A 27880-nucleotide genomic window follows, 5' to 3' on the forward strand; every position below is an offset into this window, starting at 1 on the left:
AGTTACTACATTTGGCACATTGAACGTCGAGTGATTTTATGATTGGATACTCACAAATGAGTTTCAGAGTTCGGCATTCTGACGGTCAAACCACATTTACCATCAAGACGTACATCTCTTTTAAGTACCTGTGTCTGTATAGTTTGGAGTTGATTTAACGTGCTTATACTCTTACAGATATAATCACCGTGACCGTACCCAGCGGCAACGATTTGTGAACTTCGTAGAACTAGCAGCCTTGTCTTCAGGCTCGAGAACCCGAAGGCCGAGACGTGTTCCTTCCTCGTTCAACGTAAGATCAACAAATTATACTCTTTGGCCGAGCTCAACCAAGCTTGGCCGACGAGTTGGCACTCCCCGCATCAACTGAAGGATGTAGCTAGCTCATTAGTTACTTGGTCTGCGCGGCACATAGACTTTGTAGTTTTTAGGATCAACAATTTGACATATTTTTTGGAGATGGTCTTACTTGTCACTAATAATTCTTTCATCAACATATTCAGCAACATACATTCCTGTTCAATTTTGATCTAAAATGAAAAATCCGATTCATAAACTCGTTTTCTGCGATTTTGGTTTTCGATTTTGGTTTGGGGTTGGGTTCTTGGTGCTGGTTTAGCTTTGTTTCAAGTGAAATACCATAGCAACAAAAGTTGTGGTGATGCTCTCTAGCTTCTTACTACGTATGGCAGAAAACACCAGTTTCACTTTTGATAGAGTGAAAGCAGAATGTTGGGGATTTGTGTCTATCCATTACATAGATCTCAAAATTAAAACTTATCTAATGATGATACATGTGGTGAGCAAAAATATGCCCGACAAGTTATATATTTTGTGAGTTAAAGAAAGACATGTGTTGTTTTCTTGTTGTGCCACGTAACAAGATTAATTTATTGGGTACCGACCGGTCAGTACTCAAGTATTATTATTAAACAAATGATAATGGTTTTGAAATTTAAACTTGAAGGCGTGCATGTTTGCTAGGTAGACCAAACCTCAAAATTAAAAATTGAATATGGAAGGTAAAGTATACTATTTTAGCAAACTTGACAAGGTCTGCGACAAGAGTTTTGAATTTGTTTTTTTTATTTTTTTGAAAAGCTAAATCATTACCAACGAAGCAATATTATAGAAAAGGAGGTCCAAATACAAAAAAAAAAAGAAGCACAAAATAGAGGAATGACCCAAATGCAAAAGTAAGCACAAAACATAAGAATGGACCCTCTATACAAACAAAAGTTAGAGCCCAATACAGAAATTGGAGCCCGCAGCAGAAAAAACCAAAACACAAAGAAGCCCCATCAACTTCTGCTATCTCTCTAGTACTGTCGTCGCCAAAAGCTTGAACACCAGAGGGGGGGATTGAAGCCTGGACAGGAGACCTGGAGAGAATGGCGTTGTAGCATCTTACCAGGACCAGCAACCAACGTCATCATCAAGCAATCAAAGGATGGGTCAAATGTGACCCATGAACTACACAACTCACCACCGCAGACGTGAAATCCACAAATATGGTAAGGTGAGATAGGGGCACCAGCATCAAACGAATACAAGAAGACATCAAAAGCAGTAGGCCCAAAAGAACAAACATCCGATAGAACCTTAATCCCCATAAAATACAAGCCACATGTCTCTGGCTGGCAACTACCGAAATAGTTTTAGTTTGAGTGTTTCATTGGCACTGGATTCTTTGGGATGGGCCTCATTGTCCTAGTTGTTTTAGCTCGTGCAAGTTTATTTTGATTTAAAACGTTGGTGTTCTGATTTTTTGGGAGATAAAATTAAATCCTTATCAACACAGGCAAATCCCAGTGCGGGTAAATGAGTAGCAATTCAAAGAAAAGCACAATGGGCAATGGGGATAGGCCTCAATGGTGTTGGCCTCAAACCGTTGAGTTCAAAATGGAGAAGTTTAAAATACGTATATGTTGTAGCTGAAAAAAAAAATACATATTTTGATGGTTCCGTTCTTCTAAATTTTATGATTTAAGGAAATTATGGTCACTCAACGTTCGATCTTAATTCACAAATGAGTGGTAATTTAACTTTTTTTTTATTGTACTTTCTCCTCCATTGTTGAATTAAAATCGACTAAACCATGATTTCTTTGAACCATGTGAGTAGGACGCTGCATTTTGAATACCAATATATATATAGAAAATGAATGAAAATCGGAATGAAAAAAACTTGATGTTCATACTTCCATGTAAAAACCTTTTATATAGAAAACCCTAAAGAGAGCTTAAACTTATGGATAAATCTCTCCAATAAACTTGAATTTAAAATAATATAAATTTTGAATCTTGCACACTTAAATGAATAATGATAATGCTAAATCAGAGAAATCAAGATAATTCTATTTAAACATCTTTCTTGCATGTCACACAATAAATCTTACCTATTTTATATCTAATTAAAAGAAGTTAAATAAAAATTCTAACTAAGAAAAAATAATTTATCTTCAAAATTTTCTACCATGCACCAAATCGTTGTGTCACTAGTATACACCAGCGTTTTTAGACTGTTGAATTTCTTGAACTTTTTGACCAAATAAAAACATTACCTTTAATATTGAATGCATACCGTACATCGAAACATGATAAAATTTTACTTTCTTTCTGTCCTCATTTGACTATTCGCGTATCTACGACCTCTGTTTTTTAATTTCTAGTTCTTGGTCTAAATTATTTTTAAAATTAAACATAAAACCTTAAAAAGTTGGATAAAATTGAAAATATCGGGTTTTAAATAAATAAAAAAAAGAAGTGTTATTAACACTTTAAAAATTTTATTTTACACTCTTCACAATTGTATTTTTTTTTTCTAAATATAAAAAGTTTGAAGTGTAGAATGAGAATTTTAGAGTGACAATAACAATTCCAATAAAAAAATCGAAGATATTTTAAAAAACAGCAACCAAAAACAAGTGAACGAAAATAAGAGTAGTCTTATTTATATCATGTTTTTGTACTATATTTTCATACCACCTTAGGTGGCATTTGATGTGAACAGTTACATTATTTAAATTAATCATATTTTTTAAATTTAGTTCATTATTTAATAAAATAATAATTAAGAAAAAAAAGTTAATTAAATGATGTTTGTGGTATACGAGAAGTTATTTCTCCTTCATTTGATTGGGTTTTGTAAATTTTTCAAATGATGTAGATGTCCACCGTAGATGCCACATAAGATGATATAAAAACATAATATAAATAGCATTATTCTGGAATATTAATAATTCACGTGGTAACCCAACAGCGATCATTAAAGATGACAGTGCCTGTGTCGAGGTAATAGGGAAATTCCCTCGCAGATTACGTTTCCACTCAATTTCTCACAAAAAAAGAAAATAAATAAATAATCCTTCTCTCTCTCTCTCTCTCTCTCTCTCTCTCTCTCTCTCCCTCTCCACACACTCTCTCCCCTCCACAAATTCGTATAAATCCGATTATCCTCCGACAAACATCAATCGGCGAGAGAGTAAGAAAGCGCGAGAGGTTTCAAGGTTTGTACTTTCTAGGGTTTTACCACTCTCACAGCCGTAAAAAATTATGGGAGGTGGCGGAGTCGTGAGGTCGGTAGCAAAGGTTGCCGGGATCGGCGGCGTTGTCCACGGTGGCATACTCCGCGGCGCGCTGGGCGTTTCTTCGCCGACTGGCCATTCGGTCCGCAAGGCCTCAATTCCCGTGGCAGCGACCCTCACGGCTCAGAATAACGGCGGAGCTGAAGTGGCGGCGATCGAGAAGCTTGCGTGGGACGCTGGCGACGAATTTGTCGACTGGCAGGTGGTCGGCGCTGGAGAAGATGATCTGGTGATGTCGGGTGGCGAGCCGATGCCGAGGGTTGTCTTCGACGCTGCGCCGAGCTTCAAGGAGGCCAAAGAGGCCACCGCTGAATTGAAAGACGCCCTCGATAAGTATAATTTCTCCACAAATGAAAATGATAAATTAATTTAATTGTGTTATTTATTGTTCATATTTTCCAATGAATTTCCATTCTATTTTGTGTAGCTTGTGTTATGCTCTGTTTGGTTAACGAGAAAATAAGAGAGAAAATTGCAAAATTATGAAAATTTACTTTTCTGCAATTATTGGAAATTTACATTTCTTGTGGAATTGCTTTATTTGAATTACAAATTGCAAAATAGAAAGAGAATGTTTGAGATTGTTCTTTTCTAGTTTTTGGGAATTTTTCATTTGGGATAAATGAAATTATTGAAATGTTGAAGCCGATTTTGTTGTTGTATATGAACGGGTGAAGAAATTATGTACTTTATTTCGGTCAAATGTGGAAGAAATTAATTACGGGAATGGTTTCGGTGCGAAGAAAATAGATTTGTTGAGTTTATTGGTTTTTGAATGGAATTAACAATTTCTGATCATCCACATGACGTCGATTGATCCGTAGATGTCTTCGTTGAACATTTGCTTGTATTTGTGATTCCGTATTTTGGGAGGTCCAAAGTTTTCCCCTTGTATAAGTATGATCGGTTGGACCGTTACGAGGCACCTATTGATCTATATGTATAATCTGTAGACTAACGTTTGTTCTATCACGCGTACTGTACATGAACTTTTAGGGTATATCTTTCTTCACCCAAATCTACCGATTTTGGGGAAGTGTCTGCTGCTGATAATGTGGCTGGACTGTCTCTGATCACAAACCCTGAACCCGAGGAGATGGAATCCCTGCTTCTTGCTAGGACTTCGGTGCCGAAACATGCTCTTCATGCATTTGAAATGCTGAGTCGAAGTTCTGAAGCTCAGGTAATTGATTTCAACCTTTGCCCGTTCCGGGATCCAGTTTCTTTGAACATGAAATCTGGCGTGTGACTTTTCTTCTTAAATTGTAAAGATGGATGGCTTTGTATAATTTGTTAGCGGACTTAATTGATTTTCTTGGTTTCATGCCCCCAGAATGTTGTTGCTTCAATTGCAAGTGATCCGAATATCTGGAATGCTATGATGGAAAATTCTGCGGTCAAGCAATTTATGGCCAACAAGAACTATAATCGTTACATGGAAGAATATGCGGCAGATACCTATCCAGTTTCACACAAGAAGCTTGAAGACGAATCAGAGAAATCTGACCGCTTGGAAGATATGCTCGGTGGTTTTGTGCAGAAAATCAAGCTGACAGTGGAGAAGTGGGTCAGTGATTTTTCGTCATTCATCCAGAACATTTTCGAACCCCCTGCAGCTGAGACTGAAGCGGATGGAGGGAATACAAAGTCAGTTGTAGCATCTGCATTCATGGGACTAGCAGTTATGGTTGTTATGGTGGTCTTGCTGAAGCGTGCCTAGTTAATTCTAGGTGAATCTGCCGAAAAAACAATCCCAAATGTGTTTATCTCTGCCTAATGAGTATTGTGGAATAAATAAAAGCAAATTTGATGCCGAAAGTATTGCCATCAGATGAGCAAGCTGCGTGCGTATTTCTTTGGCGTAGGTAGTCTTTTTCTTTTTCTGTTGGTAAATGCTTAACAGATCGTTTAATCAAATAGAGAAGCTAGTTAGATAGCATGTACAGCTTATGCAGCTTCTATGGTTAACTTTCTGGGAATGTTTTGTTGTCAGGTTTTCGTTGTGATTTATGCATTTAGAATGCTTGATCTTGACTAGTTTAGCGTCTTAGGTTGGCTGACGCTATTGGCGGCTAGCCACAGCCTTGATTAATCCATAATTGTATAAAAAAAAATGACAAGGTTGAGAAACTGAGGATGGTGAGATGAATTGAAGAAAGTAATTGTTGTGTGGCTTTAGCTCCATGCCAATGGAAGAAGGTTCCTTTTGGTTTTCCTGTGTGTTTATATCTTGTTTTTAATCATTGCTAAAGTAAACAATGTCGTCCTCCGACAAATCCATCTTTCCTTTGTGTCGTCTACGATTCACATGCGTCCGATCAGGTTCCTCTCGAAAATTAGATTTGTTCTTCCAACACATATTCATAGCCAAACAGACTACAATAATGTAACTGATTCTACGTATAATTCTGAAAGTGCTCATGCAAAAATAATCGAAGAGGGGTTAGACTGATGACACCTATGTTTTTGGGCTCCCTAACCATAACTCATAAAACGAATATTGACGAAGAGAGAGAATCGAACACAAGATCGCATGCGAAGAGATAAACGTCGTTAAACGCCACAAATAAAATACAAGGTAAAAAAAAGTAAACAATGTAATTCATTTGTTACATTTGGCTGGGGTTCACTTCTGATTGGTTAAAACTATTTCTCATTACTACAAACTGTTATTTCCTACGGAGCGTTGATTACGATGAGAGTTACAAATATTGGATCTTTGTAAATCTACAAAGCTGATAGTAGCTAGTCGAGTCACTCAGCACTACGGTTTGGTGATATTCCTCTTCACTTATAAGTGAATTCAACATCAAATTAGGTTACCCATTGTGTGGCTTAACTATTTTCCCCCTCCCATCAGTGTAAAAATATATCCGTGTACTCAAGGGAAAAAAAAAAAAAAAAAAAAAAAGAAAAGATAGTAGCTAGTCGAACATTGTGGGGAGTCGGCTCTTCGGCTTTCCCATTTGGCCAAGCACGTTTCTCCTGTGCTGCCGATCATTCTTGTCTTCTGCTGTAAAAATGGATCTTCGAGACATAATTGGCGTTGCACTACTCATTACTTACGTACATGACGTCCTCCTTTAATATGTTCATCTTCCCTTTGTCTCTTCTACCGTTTACTTGTGTCCGATCAGGTTCCCCTCGCTGAAAACAACACAGATTTAACACACAGCAAATGCAAACAGACTACAATAATGGTAACAGCAACACAGTAATGAAAAATCGCATCGGGGTACTACAAGCGTGCGCTCACGGTCGCTCACCTTCCTCAAGACAAATGCCAAATAGAGATAAGCTACTTCCCATTCGTCTTTCGATAGTGTGCCTGGATATTGACAAGCGGAATGAGATGCATTATCAGACACAAGCAACCGAAACCATATTTTCACAGTTGATAGGCAACAAACTTACTTTGATCTTGGTTACCATCACCTAATGCACCAAGCCTCCGCATTAACTCCACAAATTCTGGTTTTTTCATATACTCATGCACAAATTCGTGGTTGTTCTTCATGAAAACTAGCTCCATATCATACTGCAAAAGGTGAATTCATTCATATGAATACGAGAAGATTATTAGCCTAACAAGTAGGAAAACGTTCCAGATAGCTCCCATCACATGGCAGTGTGTGCTTCTGAATGCACTTCTGTCACCGTTTGTGCTGATAACCTTAATAGCAATTTCAAGAGGATGAAAGAAGAAAGTATACCTCTTCAACCAGCGATTTGAAAACATGAAAGGGGACAATCCATTCCGGGCAATCAACAGCATCCTCCAGGTGAAACTTGTACTTGATACCAAAGGGGCTCGAAGACTTGAATTTCTGCAACCATACAAGAAGTATTTGTCAAATTAGGAATAATTGCAAATAGTTTATAGATTCTAATGTCTCGGGTTGGAGAATAGCCAAATTGAAAAACAAAGCATCTGAGTAAAGTCATACCTTTTCAGAAAAGTCATCATCAAAACGTATCCAGTAGACACTATTACCAAAGACCAATCCTTCAGCTGGACATCACAACGAAAATAGGATCTCCGATAAATAATGGTTAAAGTAGTCTGCTATGCCCAAGAATCTTAATGCTAAACATAAGAGAATGAAATGGGAAATACGTATTTCTAATGAATTTCACCATCTACTCGCCCAGAGAGAAAATATTGCTTATGAGACAAATGACAGTTATCAGAGTGTGAAATTTGTTTCCTTTTTGTAGGTCACAGTTTAAAATGACTCTCAAAGGAAATGAATCAACAAGGAATAAAATAAACCTTCTCTAAGTTTTTTGATAATCACATTCGCATCGGGCATTGTTCCAATAAAAGTACCGCCAGGTCGCAGTAAAGCCGATACATTAGCCAAGGCTCGCCGCGCACGTGCCTCAGTAGACCAGGAATAATGCAAGGCAAACTGCAAAATAAAATGTGTTTTAATGGGTCAGTTTCAAAGGCTTTCCTCCCCTCAAATCTTTTAATTACTATACAGTATAAGGTAGAAACCAGAAAGCCATTAGTGCCCGAGAGGCTCACCTGGCAACTGACAACATCAAAGGGGGCATCGTCAGCCAGGACTTTATCCAGGCGAACCTGAAACCATGCAAATACATAGCATTAATAATCATATGGTATACAAGCACCACACAGCGTTTCCACATATGCTGCTTCCTAATGGCTTCTTTTTTGATAGAGAGCAAAAGCAAGCTCCCTAGGAACAAAACAATGGCTTAGTTAGCAGCTATTAATTTTGCAATTACCTCATAGCAATCTCCACACATAAGATGTGCGGGAAATGTAAACTTTTTACGACGCTGATGATGGTCGGCATCGCCATTGTAACGGGTACGACAATCTTCTATCTGTACAAATATTTGAACACAATAATAAGATGGTTGATGACGGCACACTTTTAAAAATAATAACACTGTGGGCAAGAGGCTGACAACAAAAATGACTTCCAACACTCTTGCTAAGGTCATGAGAAAAAATGTCACTCATTTTTCATCGGACAAATACATACACAAAAAGAATATTTCATACATGAAAGAGAAGGATGACATTCAAAAAGATCTTTACTGTCATAAAAACTGGGAAATCTATCACTACATGATGAGATGGTGCAAATAAAAGAAAAACTAAAAGTAAATCACAAGCAAAGAAAAAACAGAAGTTGCTTAGGTCGGAAAAATAGCCTTCAACCCTCTCAAGTCTCAACTCACCTACGGAATAATACCATATCATCCTAACCTGGATTTGTCCACATGACACAGTTTGCCAAACTCATACCTCGTTTGACAAGGAAAATACTTTCCTTCCATACCAAATAAAAACTAAACAACTATCGAAAATAAAATTTTTCCCAAACATTAATGAATTGAATAGAGGACACTTCACAATAGCAATAATGTAAGACAAATATAAGTCAATAAGTACTAATGCAAATTTTCCAACGTTGATTAAAAGAATAGATGACAATTCACAAAAGCTATAATGTCAGGCAACTAGAAGTCTATTACTACTGATGCAAAATTACACATCCTGAAATGTAGGTTAGTGGTTGTGTAGAAATACAGCAAAAAATGGTCCTCGAATCAATTTTTCTACTCCATTAAAAGATAAATAGTTGACTACGATGAAGAGCTTAAAACAGACCCAACAAAGCTTTTATCAAAAAGAAAAATGATAACAAACTAAGTATAACCAAATTTAAGTACTTACCGAGCCTTCAGCGATATCAATTCCAACATAATACGCAATTTTAGCCTTGTCCCATTTGATGAGATCACCTCCCTAGCCAATAGAATACATTCAAAAGAGAACGTTTAGCGGAAGGAAGGGTAAGAGAAAATATACAAATGAACCAGCAATACCTTGCCACATGCAAGATCCAGGACAGCATCTCCTCTATGAGCATATAGCTGGATTAAAACACTCTTAATCTGGTCAACAGGATAAGGAACTATAATCAACTAAAAAGTAAGGAGTGTGATCAAACCATTTTGGAGTATTTCGAAGACTAAAAGACAAACCCAATTGTTAAGCTTCTTTAAATGGATGATTGGACTAGCTTCTCGTTCTTCTAGAGTTTGATTTGTCCTTGCACTGTAATGATCGGCCACTTTACGTGCGAATTTTTTTGTGGTTTCATCCTCCAAGAACTCTGAATCACCTAAGACCACAACGTAATAAACCATGATTAGAAAAACATGAAGACATATTGTCCTATGTTGGCTATTACACACACACATAGGCAAAAAAGTAAACATACATATTTGCTTTCCTTTGTTTTTGCTATAAAATATAGTAAGAACTAGAAAATTCAAAATTTTAGTCAAATTCCCTTCTTCTCAGTTTCCTCTGTTACAAAATAAGTTGGGGAACTAAAAATCCCAGGTTCGAATTAATCACCCTAGTAATCAGGCACACAAAATAAATGAATAAAGGGTAAATTGGCAATCCAAGACACGAACAAATAAGAAAAAAAAGGTTCAAACTTGTACAATTCTCTTCAAATTCCTTCACTTTATCAGCAAAAACCCACAAACCCAGATCCAAAAACTCCCAAAATAACCAAAAAGTTTGCGAATTCAGCACAAGGAATCACAAATCCGAACCAGAAAACAAAAGGGTTTATGTCATTTACCTTCTGGGTTGTGCTTGAATCTCGATTGGGGAGGCCCGAGAGAGGTGGAGGACGATTCGGAGTACCCTCGTTTCATGGGCAAGAATCGAAATAGCACCGGCACACTACTCTGCGAGGAAGAACCGAATGCAGGCACAAACTTAGAGCTTTGATAACAAGAAGCAAAGGGAAGCGAAACAGGGACAGACGGCAACGTTATTTTTGTTTCTATTTGTTGTGTTTAATAATTATTTATTAGTGAGGTGAGATTTGAGACAGACAAGGAATGAAGGAGAAAGGATTGATAGGTAGCTTTGAGTGGTGTTTTTATGTATCAGATTTTATGTCTGCAGGTTGTATGGACCTCGCATTTGGGACCGCTTTCAGAATATATCCTTTCGCTTTTACCGCTTTGTTAGAAACATGTCAACAAAAGTTCCGGGTGCTTCTTTAGAGCATCTCCAAACGAGGTGAAATTTTTAGTGTGTCGAGAATAGTTTGTTATACTGCATGCATAATTTAATTGTTTAAATTTTTAATCAATTTTATTATTACATATAGGATACCGATCGTGTTTTTAATATACTAAAAAATCTCCCTTGAAGAAGATGTCAAATACAAAACATTAAATTTAAATTTGACGCCTTATCAAAATTTTCTAAGTCCACCTAAATGTCATAATGTTTGATTATATATTATTTTCTTTTGTTATATACTTATATTTATGAGTTATTTATTAAAGAAGGTGGAAATTAACAATTTCAAAGAAACCAAATAGAGTAATACTAGGGAAACCAACTAACCAAAGTTTGTAAACCAACAAGACATGATTATTGATGATTGAAATATTACTTAATTGTTGATTAACGTGCTTATTTCTAATTGGTGGAGTTCAAATATTTTGTAACCAAAACCCTATGCCTCTTTGTGACCTATCTTATTTGTTGACACTTGACTCTTCATTTAAACCTCACTTAACAATATTGACTTTTCAACTTATTTCCTCAATTAAAAAAAAAAAAAACTAGTGATAAATTAAGCCAAAGGAGATGTGCCACTCAAATAGATAGGGCACAAAGAGACCACACAAAAATTTGGGTGCATAAGATTTAAACTCCTATTGATTACACATCACATAGTTTGCATATTTGGTCTAAAATTTTGGTCTACCTATGACTACTCAACCAAATAGGTTGTGTGACATCCCACATCGCCCAGGGGAATGATCCTTAAATATATATTCTCATCTCTACCTAGCACGAGGCCTTTTGGGAGCTCACTGGCTTCGGGTTCCGTAGGAACTCCGAAGTTAAGCGAGAAGGAGGCTTGAGCAATCCCATGATGGGTGACCCACTGGGAAGTTGCTCGTGAGTTCCCAAAAACAAAACCGTGAGGGAATGGTAAGCCCAAAGTGGACAATATTGTGCTATGGTGGTGGAGTCGGGCCCGGGAAGTGATCTGCCCCGAGCCGGGATGTGACAAGGGATGTGACAATTTGGTATCAGAGCCTAACCCTGGCCGCGTGTGTGCCGACGAGGATGTTGGACCCCTAAGGGGGGTGGATTGTGACATCCCACATCGCCCAGGGGAATAATCCTTAAATATATATTCCCATCTCTACCTAGCATGAGGCCTTTTGGGAGCTCACTGGCTTCGGGTTCCGTAGGAACTCCGAAGTTAAGCGAGAAGGAGGCTTGAGCAATTCCATGATGGGTGACCCACTGGGAAGTTGCTCGTGAGTTCCCAAAAACAAAACCGTGAGGGAATGGTAAGCCCAAAGCGGGCAATATCGTGCTACGGTGGTAGAGCGGGCTCGGAAAATGGTCCGCCTCGGGCCGGGATGTGACAGGTTGTGTTTATTGTAGTCCTACTATTAATCAAATTAAAAATAATTTGGCATCAACCTCTCTTGCTATCATTTTTTAGGCTGGAAGCAACTCCTTCAATCCAAGTCAACATTTGGCTCGTCGGTTAGAGCCACTTTTACTACTAAAAATGTCTGTTTTTGTCTATTTGACAGTTTTGACATCTTCTTTGAAGATAAAAGTCATTTCTATGACAACCCAAACACAATCAAAATGCGTTTTTGATGTACACATTTTTTTTGGCACTTTTGAATCCCCAAGGGTGGGTTTGTTTGCCCTCACTAGCTTTCATTGGACTGAACTGGATTAAGTGCTAGTCCAATCTCTTGTTTGTTAACTGCATTGACTAAGTTTAATGAGACAAAGTGGGACTCGAATGGGCTAAACGCTTCGTTAGCTGTTCTTAGGGAGACTTGTCGAAGCAGAGCGAACTACTAAGACCGCTTCGTCCCTCCTCACTTCGACCATCCCATCTGCTTCATTTTCCTCACTTTGCCCTTCCCATCTGCTTCATCTTCCTCGCTTCACCCATCCCACTGAGCGCGTCTCGAGTTTTTTGCCATTCGGAGTAAACCCAAGTACCACAACCCAATAGTCCTCAACGTTGAAGATCAGCAGTAGCGGCAGCGGCTTTGCTCTCAATGTTGAAGCTCGTCGTCACCGTCTAATCTCTCCTCCATTCCTATTCATCTGCGAGTTGTCCATTTCATCAGTTTTCATTTTCGAATCCAGGGTTTCGTTATTATGCTTGAGATTTTTTAGATTCGTTTATAATATACCAGAGCCCATCGAGGGGGCATGAATCCCAGAGAGGTTGATGCACTGACAGTGCCCCCATTTTCTCCCAAAACAAGAAAAAGAAAGTCCACAAAATAAGAATTAAAACTTTAATTAATCTAAAAAGATGAAAAATTTCACCCATTTATTATCTTCTTCTTTCCTTGCAAAACTTCAACTTTGTTCAGTCACCAACTTCAGTTTTTGTCCAGCTATCGAAATCTTCTGCAGGTTAGTTAGGATAAAAATATTTGCTTAAAAGCTCCAATCTTTGTTTATCCAAATGCATTTTGTCCAGCGAATTATGTTTCTTAATTATATGTATGTATATTATGTTTGGTTTCTAAGAAAATAAGAGATCATAAACTTGATTATTTGGATTCCAGGTTGATGTTTTGGCTAATTGCATTCTACGTATTAATGTTGAAGATATAAGGAAAATAGGTAATTTAATTGGAAGCCTAGGAATTGAACTAGAATTAGAAGTTAGTCCAGCTTTTTAGTCCGACACTACACCAAACGTTTTACTAAGTTAGTTTAATTTAGTCTAATCTAAGTCAGTCTAGCTTAATCCCTGAAGCTAGTCCAGTCGGAGATAATTTGATGCAACAAACGCACCCCAAATGTCTATCGTAGCAAAACTCTAGTCAAATTTGAGTGATTATGATGTAGATCTTGTTTGGTAGATTAAGGCTCCAATTGCATGATGAATTAGTACTTGCAAAACTAGTGAGGGAAAATTAGATTTTTATCTCTTGCAACTTGACACCTCCTATTTGGATTAAGCCAGCAACTTATGCAAGCAACCTAAAACTAACACCATTCGGTACCTTGCTGAGGCTTTTCGCACAGCACAAACTACAATCTGTGCTCTTTCCGGACAACAATCTTAGGCTGCGACGGTTCCAACCCCATCGTTTCCATTCTTGCCATGCTCTTTGGTTCTTTTCTCCAGAAATTATACATTTTTCATTTGTTCAGAAACACAATTAATTGAAAGTTTAATCGAAGCAATTGGGGTTGCAAAAAATTGCAATGTACTTTGTCGGATTGCCATCATTTTTGTGATGCTTGAATCTGAGTCCTGTTACGAACTTTCGAATCTGAGTCCTGTCGTTTTGAGCATATAATGTGGTGTAGGTAGTGCTTTATGCCAACAAAGTCCATGGTTCCAACCAGGAATTTCTTGAGAAATCTCTGGTAATCTCTTACCTACAAGTATCTCCATTGAAAGAGGATATTCGCCAAAAAAATAGTGGATCAAGGAACCTGATTAACTTTTCCGTGTTACGCAAGTTTAAACACAATTTTTCGGAATCTCCTAAACATGCTGCATAAAACATTTACAAAGAAGTTACCATCCCAATGAGAAATCAATTGCTCTATGCGCTGCATCTATGCCCTCCTCTTTATCAGGTACATGCTCATACCATTTGACATCCAATGAATCCATTAAAAATAAGAAAAACCTAAGTTACATTTTCTTCGTTTTCTTTAACATACAGCATAACGATTACTGTTTGAGTTAGGAAGTATAATCATACAGAGAAATGAGGGTACCTTGAAAAATTGCTGGTAATTATGATAAGTGGCAGCATGAGACAGGAGGAGTTGTGCGCAACAATGTACAGTTCAGCAGATGAATTTCCCTTCTTACAAAATACATGACATAGAGGCTCGTTGGAGCGCGTTACCATGAGGCTCGTCGAAGGTGATCCAGTTCTTGAAGTTGTCGCCAAAAGTTTTGAAGCAGGTGAAGGCATAATGTTCGAAGTCTTTTCTGTATGTGAGTGAGGTAATGTCAAGTTTTTTTAGTATTTTACTTTTCTGCAGCTGTTTGATAATTACACTATCTTTGCGCCCAACCACCCTTCATATCTGCATGCAAGCGTTGGCGGAAGATCCCGGTGTTTTTAAAGTTACAAAAAAAGGTTTGATCCCTGATGGAAAAAAAAGGAGTAAATTGTACTAATGTTCTCTTAACTTTAATTTAATTGGAACAACGGTCACTCAACTAAAAATACATTACAATTGGTTTCTTAACTCATCAAAACGTACAGCTATGATCCCTCAACTAAAAATTCATTACCATTGGTCCCTCAACTTTAATCCAACTGGAGAAATGGTCCCTCAACTGTAATCTATTTGGAGCAATGGTCCCTCAACTTTAATCCATTTGGAGCAATGATCATTTCAACATTACTCATTTTTGACAAAATTATGATGAAGTTAACGAAAATGATCATAACACACATTTTGATAAGTTGAGAAACCCCAATTATAGCAATGGTCCTTCCAATCGAACTTATTTTGACAAAATTCTGACGAAGTTGACGAAAATGACCATAGCTACACATCTTGATGAGTTGAGAGATCAATGTTAATGGATTTTAAGTTGAACGACCATTGCTACAATTTACTTGAAAAAAATAGTTTGCCTTCAATAATGTTGTACTCAAGAAAATTTTATTTTCTAAGAGTCTGTTATGCATTTAAATGGCGTTATAAAAGCCAAATTATATTCTTGTAATAAAATAAATTTGTTGTTTTGGGAAGAAACAGCTAGGGGTGTCCTATGATTGAAACTCATTAAACGTCGTCGAAACGTGAGAGTGATCAATTAGATAGAATAGTGTGGCTAAATGTTGAACCTAAATGCAAAATCCCAAAACTCGAATATAGAATAAAGAGGAAATATTTCTTAACCATTAGAATTATAAAAAATGCTAGAAGAAGATTCTCGAATGTCCACTCTAGTCATATGATATTGTTTGAGGTTCGTAACTAGACAAATGGAAGAGATTGGAGAGCTGGTTGGTGAAGTTGGCAAGCTCAAAACATAACAAAATTTACTATTTAGTACTACGATTTAATGGTATTCTTTTTTATTTGTAAGATGAAAAGACAAATGGGTCGATCAGATCGTACTGGATTCTTAAACCCAAGTCCGACTTTGAAGTGGTTGTTGCTTGTTGGGCTCACTCTTCGGCCTGAAATTTGTATAGCTGTTGGACGAAAATATCCATATCCAATTTAACCATTTTTAGACCGTTACTCATTAGAAACGGAGGCCAATATCGTAACTTCGCCAACCAGCTCCCCAATCTTCCTCAACCTCTCTCTAGAAAGCCAACATCGCGGATTTAGCTAAAAGGGTTTTAGGCTATTTTGCAGCATAAACCCTCGAACGCAAAGACAATGGCTTTGACATTGAGAGCAGCGGCGGCCGCCGCGGCGGGGTCCACTCGCGGCTTGAGTCGGCTCTTCTCAACAAGTTTCATTCCCCCAATGAACTCTGCAACGCCCTCGGCTCGAGAGCAGGCTGAGCCGAGCACCAACCTCTTCGTCTCCGGTATCTCCCTCTCTTCCCCCTTTTCCCGTTTTCCCCCACATTTCCTTCATATTTACCTATATATCTCTTATGGGTCGTCCGTTTTTTGGTCTATTTTTCTTTAATATGTAAAAAGCTCGCATCTTTGTGCCGCTTATTCAGTGATTTTGGAGTTTATGAGTTTGTGGTTGCTGAGAAAATGCAGAAATAATTACAGGAAATCATAACCTTTTTGTTTTGTTTAGTATTTGCTTATTACTTGCAACCTAGAAACTGAACGTCCCCGCTTATTTTATTGGTTTGCTTACTTCTACAGTTTCCCATTTTGTTTTTAGTTACAGAAACCCTAATTAGTTACAGACTGTTGTTTTTCAATTTTCCTTTTTTTTTTCTTTTGTTCTTTTTTTTTTTTTTGACAAACCAAACAGAGTGTTGCAGGGTTAAATTTTGCAACTTCTTAATTGTAGACTCATATTAGATGTTGGATATGTTCGGTCCCGTTTGATAACTACTTTGCATTTAGTTTTCACTGTTGATGCTTGAAGAAGGCTGGTGGAGGGTTTGGTTTTAGTTTTCACCGTTTGATAACTATTTCGTTTTTGTACCTGTATATTTCTTCTACGCCTGTCTGACCATCCTTCCTCCACTTATGTATATCCCTCCATATCTCTCGTTTCTTCCTTGCATTTCCCCTCCATCTCTAACACAAAATGAAAACGAAAGATAAAAACTAAAAGTGGAATTGTTATTAAAGGGGTCAGAAATTTCGAGTTTTTGTTATCTCTTTCCTTGACATTAGTCGTTAATGTCAGGCATAATAGAAGGAATAAATAGTATCTTTTAAATGATTGTTTGCTCCTCGGTCAATGTAATTTGTGAGTGTGCAAAAGACTGATGTATTTAATGGGTATGAAATTGAATTTTGAAAATCCATGAACCACATGAATCACTTGATGCTAACAACGAATAGGCGACTCTTCATCAATGAGCTTTTGTTTTGTTTCACATGGCCCGTCAGTCAGATGTATCTTCTATGATCTGTTCTGACCATCATTATTAATGGCTGGGAGTGAGAATTTATTTTTTAAGGCAACAATTTATTTTTGTTAATCACCTGAAGAGTTTCAGAAATGAACCGTGTGCATTGATTATCTTGAGAGCTATTGCTCTGTCTTCTGTTTATTTTTAGATTAACTTCTTCCATTTTTTTCTTTAGTAGATAAGTGCCTCGCAGACTTCAGTAGTGTAGACTTAATCACACTTTGAGTTCCCTTTTGATGTACTATGAATTTTATTAGGTCACTTATCTGTTTGTTTTCAGGGCTCAGCAAACGTACTACTACAGAAAAACTACACGAAGCCTTTTCTCAGTTTGGTGAAGTAGTTCATGGTGTGTAGTTATTCTGTACAATTGTTACTTTTACTTAATATTTTCTTTCGTTCATACTGATTACTGATTCTGTTCCGTTTACAGCTAGAGTGGTAACTGATCGGGTATCAGGATATTCTAAGGGATTTGGTTTTGTAAAGTATGCTACCTTAGAAGATGCTGCCAAAGGCATAGAGGGCATGGATGGAAAGGTCAGTTGATAGTATTCCTTGCATTGTTGGATATATTAGATACCACATGGTAAATTAGTACGAAAACACAATATTTCAGCAATTATCAGTATGGCGTCTCCCAACCCAACAAAAGGGTTCTCCTTATTTGTTGGGTGGTCTATTTCCTATATTGACATCTTGAACTTCAGAACTGTAAAAATGAAAGATGCTTAACAAGTTGAAACTCTTGCTTCTAAAAAATAGTTTGCCAACTCTTCATGAAAACATTAATTAAAGAAAATTCCTTTTGAAAATGTTTTCAGTTACTTCCCGCCGGCTCAAGGCAAACAGAATGCACTTACTTTGCTTCCATTCAGAAGGAAGCTCTATGACTGATATGAGCACAATATAAGGAATTTCCGGTCGGAACCCTGATGATTGCATGAACTTAACATTCCAAGCACTGAAGCAGTTTTAGCATATTTAGTTTTCTTTCAAAGACATCTATCCTAAAAACCCAATAAGTTTACTTTTTTCTGACTACGAAAATGGTCACTTCCTCTAGGATATATCAAATCTCAATCTGCAAGCTCCATATCTCCAATTTGGTTGCACGTTCATCCCCTAACCTGCAAACCACATGGTCTGGTGTCCAAAGATCATTAGCCACCATAATGTCACGTTGTCTAAACTCATAAGTGCAGGAAGCTTTTACGAGTGTGAAAATAAGTATTTCATAATACAGAGGTTATGGTTATTTAGTTATCATGCATTGAACAAAAAAATGTTATTGAGGCCTGTTTGGGAATTTACTTAAACTTTTAAGGCCCTTTAAACGCGAAAGTTTCCAAGTTTTGATATGACCCTTTCTCTGGCACTTGTTGTACACACTTATCTATCTTGGAACTGAAGTTTTTGTTTTGTTTGTGCATAGTTTCTCGATGGTTGGGTCATATTTGCTGAATACGCAAGACCAAGACAGCCGCCTCCACCACCTCAGATCAATATGGCTTCTCCATATAGCCGTTATTAAATCCTGTATCCAGGGCGAGAAAGCTTGTCAGGTTAATAATATTTATCAACAGCTGGAGTTTATTGATCATACTTCATTTTTTGGTTCGAGGTTGGGTGGTCTTCATTGCCTGCGATTTCTGAAATGAAGTGGAGATTGTCCTAATCTAAAGACAAGTCAAATGTAGTATAATTCGTAAGTTTTAATGTGGTCTGCAAGACCGTTTGCTTTTGTAAACCTGTTGCGAAATTTCTTCTGATAAATCATCTATTCTAAACCTAACTTTATTTTTTAATGACTTTGCTTGGTGGTTGTCTGGTATTGTGTTCTTTCGAAAAACTAATAATTAAGGTTCACCATCAGAGAGAGGTAGACGTTTAGGTATTGTTTGTATTTAATTTTAAATAAAAATTTTAAAATGATTTTTGATCGTATAATGAATGATGAATGGATATAATTAATTGATCTTCTAGATCCTCACAAAGAGAATCCAGGCTATGACCCTAGTTTGCCTCAATCCGAGGATGTTCGAGGCAGTGGGCCTGAGCAACTTTTTATTTTGGGAAATTGATTTCTCCTCTTTTGATTATCATCCAAGTTCTCTCTATTTCTCGCCATTGTGTTCTAGATTTCCATTGGCCCCAAATGAACCTCAAATCTCTGACCCATATTACAGATCTAGCCTTCAAGATTGTCTTTTGCTGTCAATTTGTCCGCCTTCGAATGAGAAGTCCAATTGAGCTATTGTGTCCATTGCTCACCTAGAGAACAAATCGTCATTCATTCAGTTTTAAGTGAGTGAAATCAAGGCATTGGGTTATGTGCGGAGCTTTGGCCCACCCCCTTCTTTCGTTCTGAATTCTTATCCTACTTCTTTGGTGTTGGAACTGTGTTGTTGCTGGTCTTTTGGCAATGGATATAGTTGTGAGGTTTGGTTGTTCTTTTCGGTTTGCAGGCTAATTGGTGATAATTTTCATGTTTGTTTTGTCTATTTTGATATTGTTGATATGTGGTATAGAATTGTTATTATTTGGGGTTTTTAAAGGTCTGTATATGGTATGATGTAGGGTGAACAACTGTTATTTTGTGGTGTGGAATTGGCGGTGTGGTTGGTCAACTACTTCTGGGTTCCAGGCAGTTGCGATGGGTCTTACCTAGGCTTTTAGGGTTTTCTCTACTAGCCACTTTTGGGTCTCTACTATTTAAGCCCTTATGGAGGGGTTTTTTTTATTTCTGGATTGCAACTTTTGCAATTGCTGTAAGAAAGAATTGATGAGTCAATATTATATTATATATTTTACCTTATTCTTAGTATAATTTGGTTATTATTTTAGTAGAATTTTGATACTTTGCTTTATATTTTCAATATAGGACATTCGACTTTCTCTAGAGCAAAACATGACCAAATAGATGAATTTTGGAGTGATTCAAATTGGAGGATGTTTGTGTGTTCCTTATTTTGTTCGTGTCAAAATTTCAGCAATCTATATAAAGCGGTTATTTTCTGGCGATTAAATAAAGGAGTCGTGTGCGTTGTTGAAAAGTGTCGTTTCTGGGCTTAAACTGCGTTTTTGGAGCCCAAGATGACCTTAGATGGGTTTGTGACCTTTTAGAGAAGTGTTCAGAAGTAGTCCAAACTTTAAATCCAGCTAGTTTGGCCCAATTTTGGAGTTGATATATTGGGGTTCCAAGTAGGGTATACTTTAGGAAAACCTAACATTTAAAGTATACATGTGTAATTCATAAGGAATTAGAAGAACTACATACGATTGTTAGGGTGACGGTGGAACCCTAGTGCTTTCCCAAATTTGTTTCTAAAAATCTTTTCTCTTTGATTTGTTTCCTTTTTAATTGGTTATTAGTTGCTTTCCCTAAACTATTTTTATTAAAATTCATTTTATTATTTTTAAATTCAAAATCAACCTTTTTCAATCTTTACTTTCAGTTAATTAACTAGGATTAGGGTTTTTCATAAATTGTTTTAAATAATGCCAGCGGAAAACGACCTTGCTTGAGCCGTTTACAACTAATTTTGCAAGTGGTAAAATCCTTATCAAGAACCATTACTCATGCTTTGTTTGCATAAGTGTCGTTTTCTTTCTGTGTATGCTGGTCCTTTCTAGGGGTACGTTCTTTGTAATTTGTCCGCTGGGACTTTGTTTATGAATTCTCTACATTTGACGAAAAAAAAAGGTTCACCAATTGTTATGTATCTTCAATTTATGCGACAGGTTTTGAGGTTCTCTGAACTTTAGGTTTATGCCTCGACAGGGTTTTGAGGCATCTGTGTAGAATTAATGTCTCGTCTAGTACATAGAAGTAGAACTAGTTGAATCGGTTTTAGTTCACTAGTTGAAATTTTGAGTTCGAGTTCAATCCTAAGGTTGGGGTCTCGCTATGATGCGAGCTGTTCATTGTTATTGGCCTTTCCATGGGTCCAACTATAAGTTATGTGGCTTCCATCGTCAGCTTTGTGCAATATCCGATTAGTGCTACTGATTGGCATTAAGCCTAAACTAGTACAGTAGTACTCAGTTCAGCGGAGGGTCCCCATTGTCTTCCCCATCGACGCCAAGTCCTCAGCCTCATTATAATTGTTGCCGTTAGTCCCAAGTCGGTAAATTAAGCAAGAATGGTCCCTCTTCTCGTGTTTCTCTTCGATGCCAAGTTGCTTAATTAGGCCATCCAAACCATCTTAGCTCCCGTCAAGGCGGCTTTTCCTTGCCTCGTTGAGATCATCTGGTATGTTGCGATTGGTCGACCTGGATTATCCGAAACCAATCCTTTTCCAGTTGCAAGTTGTTGGGTAATTGTTGTAGAGTTAAACAAAATCTTTGCTTGCTTAGTCTTCTTTCAGTGTCATATTATGTATGATCTGGCACTTTTGTAAGTTTTGTGTGTTTTGGTAGATGCATACACATGGTGGCTATAAATGCAGTTGAATTTAACAAGAATAATACAAACCCTGATTCTGATAGCTGCTCCTGCCATTAACTACACCAGGGCAGGTGTGGCCTGAGTCAGCCAATAGCATTCACACAATTTCGTGAAATGGCCAAATGGCCGTCGAGCACCGCCTTGTCATTGAAGCAACTCGAGAAAAATTGTGACAGTGAAGGTGACCAGACATCCGATATTTCCAAGTTAATGCCTCGTCATCGAATTAGGACAAACAATCGTTTTTTTTGGTTGGATGGAACTTATTGGTGGAATAAGAAGACGACAGTATTAGATGCGTCTTCGTTTCTCAGCTGCTATGTAGCAAGCATTTTTCGGGACAACTGGCCCTGTCAGATTTAGTGAATATTTGGGCAGAAAGAAAGAATTTTCTAGTAGAAAGTTGGAAATAAATATATGAAGTCTTAAGAGCCAACTAGAAGATACCCTTTTCGTTTGCTAGAATCAGAAGGTGGAAATGAATTTGGATTGCTGAGAAAGGTGCATATTGTACAACCTTTTATGTGGCTCGAGAAACCTTTCATTAGTCACTTGCATTGTGACAGATTATTGTTAACTGATATGAGTCTCATAGATGAAACTTATAATACTATTGCACGATTGTGTATAACAAAGCTTGATAAATCAAAATATTATACATTCTGTTATATTTCATATAATTATAGGAGATGAGGGTTTTCAGATACAGAACTAAACTTCTTTTAACATTGAGAAGAAAAGTATCGCTGAACTTAAGTCATACGGCGATTAGGTCTATGAAATACAAGACCTATTAAAAATAACTGATTAGGCATTTCGATAAATAACAAGTTTAATATGGCACGTTTTGTTGATTGAGTCAAGTTGTTAATAATATACCCAAAATGGGTAGTATATTTGTTAGTTTGTAGTGGATGGACCAAAGGTAGTCCACCGAGTTCTTTATCGCCGCAGGCAAAGCGCTGCGAGTAACCTTTTGTCATGTGGCAATCCGACGTCAAAGATTATGACCCATCTATTGAAAGTAAGACTGAATTATGTGTTATAATTTACAAGGGTTTAAGAATTTGTTGAAAAAATGACAATAATCAAATGGTGCTTCTGGGATAATAGGGCATTTCACTATTTTTGGATAAGCATGCCCCTCGATTGACATCAATTAATTAATTTGCTGGACACTTCACCATTACATCTTTATTTCTAGTTGAAATGGAACTATAGGTTTGACGCAGGCAGAACAAATATGGCCCCCTCTCTCCCTTTCTTTAGGGCATGTTTAATGCTTTTTTATTTATTTAGGTTTTGGTAGTTATGCATTTAGTAATATTGCTTGTAGAAGCACTCTAAATATTTCTTTAGGGGTGTGCTATCCACACACCTCATTTTACTTCTCACACACCTTTGATAATTTACGTTCGTTGATATTCTTCAATTCATTCGATCCGACGGTTAAAAATTAAAAAGGTGTGTGAGAAGTAAAATGGGGTGTGTGGATATCACACCCCTTTCTTTAATTTTTGAACAAGGCCATTAGAACAGTAAGTGATGATTAATCTGGTCGATATGGTTTCCTTCTTCAACTTATTGCATTTTAAATTCAAAATTCTTTCTCATAGTGTAGCATGCTATAGTGGGAATGACAATTTTAACCGTTAAACTCAATGACCATGGATAACCGTCCGAATAGAATGGATTTGGGTATATGTTGGATATGAGGAAAAACTGTGAATATTATTCTGTTATGATTTTGGAAATGGTTATAGAGATCCTCGATTCGTATCTATATCCGGATCCAATCCGAATAATAAATAATATAATTTATATATAATACACATATATTTGCACACTCATTATTCACTGAATTCATTACCTTGAGAATATAAAAGTTGCATTTGTGGGAAAGTTCAAAAGTTTTGATTCAAAATCAATGTTAATATATCCTAAATTATAATGCGTCAACTGAGCAAATATATTTTGTGTACTAATGAAGATGGATATAACCGTTAACTGATGGGAATCCATTACCCAGTGGGTAATCGATGGTTAATTTACGGTTATGAATATGGTTAATTTTCATGGTTATGGGAATGAATATAGTATTTTGTTTTCAAACCAAACTACTGCCATTCCTATGCTATAGTAATATCTATTGTATAAAAAATTGGTGCCATGAGAAGCATCGTATATTTTGTCATGTTGGAACATAGAGAGGTTTTGCACCAAAAGAGAAAGGTCATATGGGTGAGTTGATTAATGTCAATGAAGGAAAGAAATTAAGTCGCCAAAGTTATATTATTGATTTATTAGCTCATAACATGACTTACTACCCACCACGAGTCCAGGACTGCGAACCACATCAAAGCAAATTACATATCAACCAAACACTAAGTTACACTTATTTTGCATAAGAAAAGTGGCATTTACAAGTCGCATTCACATTCCAAATATGCAAAATTTAATAAATTGAAAGGCTGACGTGATGGAACCTTTAAAAAATCGCAGGTAACGATTATGTGTGCTTATTAAAAAAATAAAAAAAAATTCATGTTTTGCGATGTTGTTTGTAAATAATTACGTGAAGTATTATACTTCGTGTCATTTAAGAAGGCATGTGCTTTTTAACATGAAAAATCTTTTACATGCTATTATATTATTGATATGACGTACTTTTTAAGATGAAGAAATGAATAACTGCACATAGTAATTTTATATCTTTATTTTTTAGATGTGGGAAGGTATGGAATGTCCAGAATCATTCGTCTTTCATTTTTTATTATTAATAAATACAAAATTAAAAATGATACGTATTTCTTTCCATCGCAAGACATGCCCTTGATCCTAACAAACCCAACCCACCCAACATGGAAACTCCCCTTTATGCCAATTTTTTCTGTCCCTTGCACACCCCTACCAGCTACCACCTGCGCTGTAAAATACTTTTTACTTACATTTCCTACCCATTAACAAAAAAATATTTTATAATTAAGAAGTAGATTTGAATTGATATGGATCACAATCATGGGGCTCTATGTGTTTTCAATACTTCCTCTTTCCACAATATTTTATTAGAAACAAATCATGTAGCCCCCGAACATCTTGAAATTTATTTTCCCACCAGAGTTTTATAAAACATGATCAAATTGAAAATGTCATATTTTCTGTATAGGCGGCGTCGTCATAGAGATGCACTACACTCTACACACCCTGTTATTCCCTATTAATTAAGTATCATCGGAATTAAGAGAAAGACCGTATATGAAACAGCTTCATTTTTAATAATATATCATCATTCAATAATAAAATATACGTAAGATTTTCTTTAAATGATTTTTAATTATTGAATTAGAATGCTACTTGGAGGCATGCCAGTGAATCCGTTCAATGCAAATTACTTTATTGGAAACAAGGGTATTTCGCCAAAAGAATAAGGTCATATGGTTGAGTTGATTATGTCAAGGAAGGAAAGAAATTAAGTCGTCAAAATTATATATATTTTTGAGAAAACCAAAATTATATATTGATTTATTAGCTCATAACTTGACTTACTGCCCACCACGAGTGCCGGACTGATCAAGGCAAATTACAAATCAACCTAATATTAACTGACACATTTTGAATAAGAAAAGTGGCACTTACAAGTCACTTTTTCATTCCAAATATACGAAATTTAATAAATATATATGTTCATGTTGTTTGTAAGTAATTGTATGAAGTATTTAAAAGGTTCATTACATGTATATAAATATATGTGTTGTGTCATTTAAAAATAAACACGTCTTTTAACTTGGAAAAATCTTTCACATGTTATTATGTTAATTGATTTGCCGTGCCTTTTAATATGGAGAATTTGAATATGAAATAAACAACTGCTCATAGTAATTTCATTGATTTTTCAGGTACAAGAGCTCCCCTATTCGATACTTCAAGTTGGTGAGTTTGCTTGACTGTGCTTATATGCAAGGTGAAATTTCCCATAACCTCCGGTTCCAGAAAGAGGTGGATTATAGTGGCTTGTCACTAGTTGTCCATTTTTTTTTTTTAAAAAAATAAGAAGAAGTATGAGATGTCCAAAACCACTCATTTTTTTCTTTCTTTAATTGTTAATTAGGCTTTGACCAAAAAAAAAAAATTGTTAATTAGGCTGCTAATTTATGGCTTACCTGATCTTCTTTTTTAAAAATATCGATGTATTAAAAAGTAAAATAAAAATAAAAATAACAATAATACTCATTTCTTACAAAATGGGTCATCGTAAAACATGCCCTTAGTCCTAGCAAACCCAACCCTCCCAACATGGAAACTCCTTTTTATGAGAGATTTTTCAATGTGATTAGAATATTATGTGTTACTATATAAATAGTAGAATATATGTGCTAAAAATTTAATAACTTAAAAAATAAAATTTCAAACCATTTATATAAAAACATTTGATGTGTCATCTGTGCTCCAATCACAATGAAACGTTTCTTCCTTTTATGCCACCTGCGCTATGAAATACGATTTTACTTACATTTTCTACCCATTAAAAAATTATTTTGTAATTAAGAAGTAGATTTGAATTGATATGGATCAAAATCATGGGGCTCTATGTATTGTACCTTGCTTCTCTGTCTTCCACCCTTCCATTTTTTTTTATTTCTACGGTCACGGTTAAATTACGTCAACATTTTATATCATTATTACTTTTTATCTTATTATCCTTATAAAAAAAAAAAAATATTAACGTAACTTAATCGTGACGTCACAAAATAAAAGAGAATTGAAATGTTTGAAAACTGACTGGAGGCTTCCTCTTTCCACAATCATCTATTGCGAATTTTTTTTAACACCAGAATTTGGATAAAACCCTACATATCCTTCCAAATCAAAAGCATTATAAAATCCTCGCTCTCCCACCAAAACCAGAGGAGAGCCAGGAACAAAGTACACTCTCCAAACCCTTCTGTCTCTTCAGCCTGAAACCCAAATAACCATGACGGAAGTGAGATCCCGCCGATGTCACAAACCGTAAACCTCAACAATTCCGAGCCCCTCTTTCACACAATTCTCAGGTAACGCACATCGACATCGTAACAGCAAAATTGCGCCATGAAGTTCTTGTTGGAGTTTGTCCCGTGCTGCGGGGCCACTCGCCCCACAACATCCAACAGCGAGCCCGCTCCGCTCTCAGAGGAGACGAGATCGCTGGTGAGGGCGCCCAGCCGAATACTACGCCGCAGAAGAAAGCGCGGGAGCTCTGTAAATTCGTCCGATTGGACGCCGTCGCTGAGCTCAATTTCCGAGGATAACGTTGCTGCGAAGGTGGTGGATCGAACAGCTGCGATTGAGAGAGCCGTGAAAAGGAAGAGCGGTCAGGATCGAACAAGAGTTCAGGTCCGCAGCCACGGCGAAGATTACGGGTACGTAAATACTAAAAATATAGTAAATAGCAAAATAGTAAAATCTTCGGATGTTTTGCTTTCCTGGGACGACGACGTCGTTTTAGTTGTGTTTGTTTTGCCATTAGGAAAATGTTAACCACACCCCCATTTTTCCCATATACTTGCACTCTTTGTTTCAGATAATGAGATTTAATAAAGTTTTATTTTATTTTATTTTATTTTATTTATCTTTAATCATTGAAAAAGATTGAAATTTAATAAATTAAATTAATTATCACTTCCGTTATTATTGGTTGTAAAATTGATTAGTTACATTTTGTATGGGATTTTTTTTTTCCAGGGAAGCTTCATTTGCGATTCCGGCGTTCTCTCCGACGCCTTTTATGTTTTGAAATCATGGGATGAAACTTGCATTAACAGACGGTTATTCACGTTCGAAACTGGGTTGGGATCATGAAGCGAGTGTGTGTGTGTATATATGAAATTAGGAAAATATATAACAATTAAAGAGCCTTCTTGTATTGTACCATTGTACTCGAATAGTGCATTTGTATATTTTCCATTTATTTATTCAGATTTCCCTATTGTTCATCCAACTTGCATTTGGTTTATGTTTCATAATTTAATGATAGACTGGAAATTAAGTTTAATTGGAAATTGTTCTATTTTTAATTTTAATAAACACTTTTGAGTTTATTTATTTATTTAGCTTAATTGAAAATATCTTAACAATTATAATAATACATGACATTTTTAAAATCCAAAACAACGTGGACCATGGCGTGACATTTTTTCTCACCTAATAATTTTAGTGGAATTGCAGATGTGT

The 27880-nt window shown here is 36.5% G+C and overlaps 4 protein-coding genes across 5 annotated transcripts; 3 read left to right on the top strand and 1 right to left on the bottom strand.

Annotated features, from left to right (window-relative positions):
* The first annotated feature begins 3553 nt into the window (after positions 1-3553).
* LOC103946557 lies at positions 3554-5306 on the top strand. Its single transcript, XM_009357281.3, has 3 exons — positions 3554-3919; positions 4583-4769; positions 4920-5306. The coding sequence occupies exons 1-3, from the start codon at positions 3555-3557 to the stop codon at positions 5304-5306; spliced, it is 939 nt and encodes a 312-aa protein (XP_009355556.2). The 5' UTR covers position 3554.
* An 824-nt stretch (positions 5307-6130) lies between these two features.
* LOC103946556 (mRNA cap guanine-N7 methyltransferase 1) lies at positions 6131-10572 on the bottom strand. Of its 2 annotated transcripts, none has more exons than XM_048564141.1 (12): positions 10228-10572; positions 9614-9753; positions 9455-9502; positions 9303-9374; positions 8342-8443; positions 8118-8174; positions 7860-7998; positions 7534-7598; positions 7300-7413; positions 7001-7124; positions 6853-6914; positions 6131-6733 (listed from the first exon to the last, which is right to left on the bottom strand). In XM_048564141.1, the coding sequence occupies exons 1-12, from the start codon at positions 10301-10303 to the stop codon at positions 6638-6640; spliced, it is 1095 nt and encodes a 364-aa protein (XP_048420098.1). In that variant the 5' UTR covers positions 10304-10572; the 3' UTR covers positions 6131-6637. The 2 variants fall into 2 exon arrangements, with proteins under 2 accessions (XP_048420098.1, XP_009355555.2); XM_009357280.3 differs by having other exon boundaries at positions 9455-9523; positions 10228-10569.
* Positions 10573-15969: 5397 nt separating this feature from the next.
* Positions 15970-19028, top strand: LOC103946561 (organelle RRM domain-containing protein 2, mitochondrial). Its single transcript, XM_009357283.3, has 4 exons — positions 15970-16200; positions 17501-17569; positions 17654-17760; positions 18656-19028. The coding sequence occupies exons 1-4, from the start codon at positions 16047-16049 to the stop codon at positions 18752-18754; spliced, it is 429 nt and encodes a 142-aa protein (XP_009355558.1). The 5' UTR covers positions 15970-16046; the 3' UTR covers positions 18755-19028.
* A 7496-nt stretch (positions 19029-26524) lies between these two features.
* On the top strand, positions 26525-27647 carry LOC103946564. The gene is made up of 2 exons (XM_048564196.1): positions 26525-27069; positions 27392-27647. The coding sequence occupies exons 1-2, from the start codon at positions 26759-26761 to the stop codon at positions 27441-27443; spliced, it is 363 nt and encodes a 120-aa protein (XP_048420153.1). The 5' UTR covers positions 26525-26758; the 3' UTR covers positions 27444-27647.
* The last annotated feature ends 233 nt before the right edge of the window (positions 27648-27880 follow it).

This window comes from the organism of the source record quoted next, unplaced genomic scaffold, assembly GCF_019419815.1.
Source record: "Pyrus x bretschneideri cultivar Hongxiangsu unplaced genomic scaffold, Pyrus_bretschneideri_v1 Contig38, whole genome shotgun sequence".
NCBI lineage: Eukaryota > Viridiplantae > Streptophyta > Magnoliopsida > Rosales > Rosaceae > Pyrus > Pyrus x bretschneideri.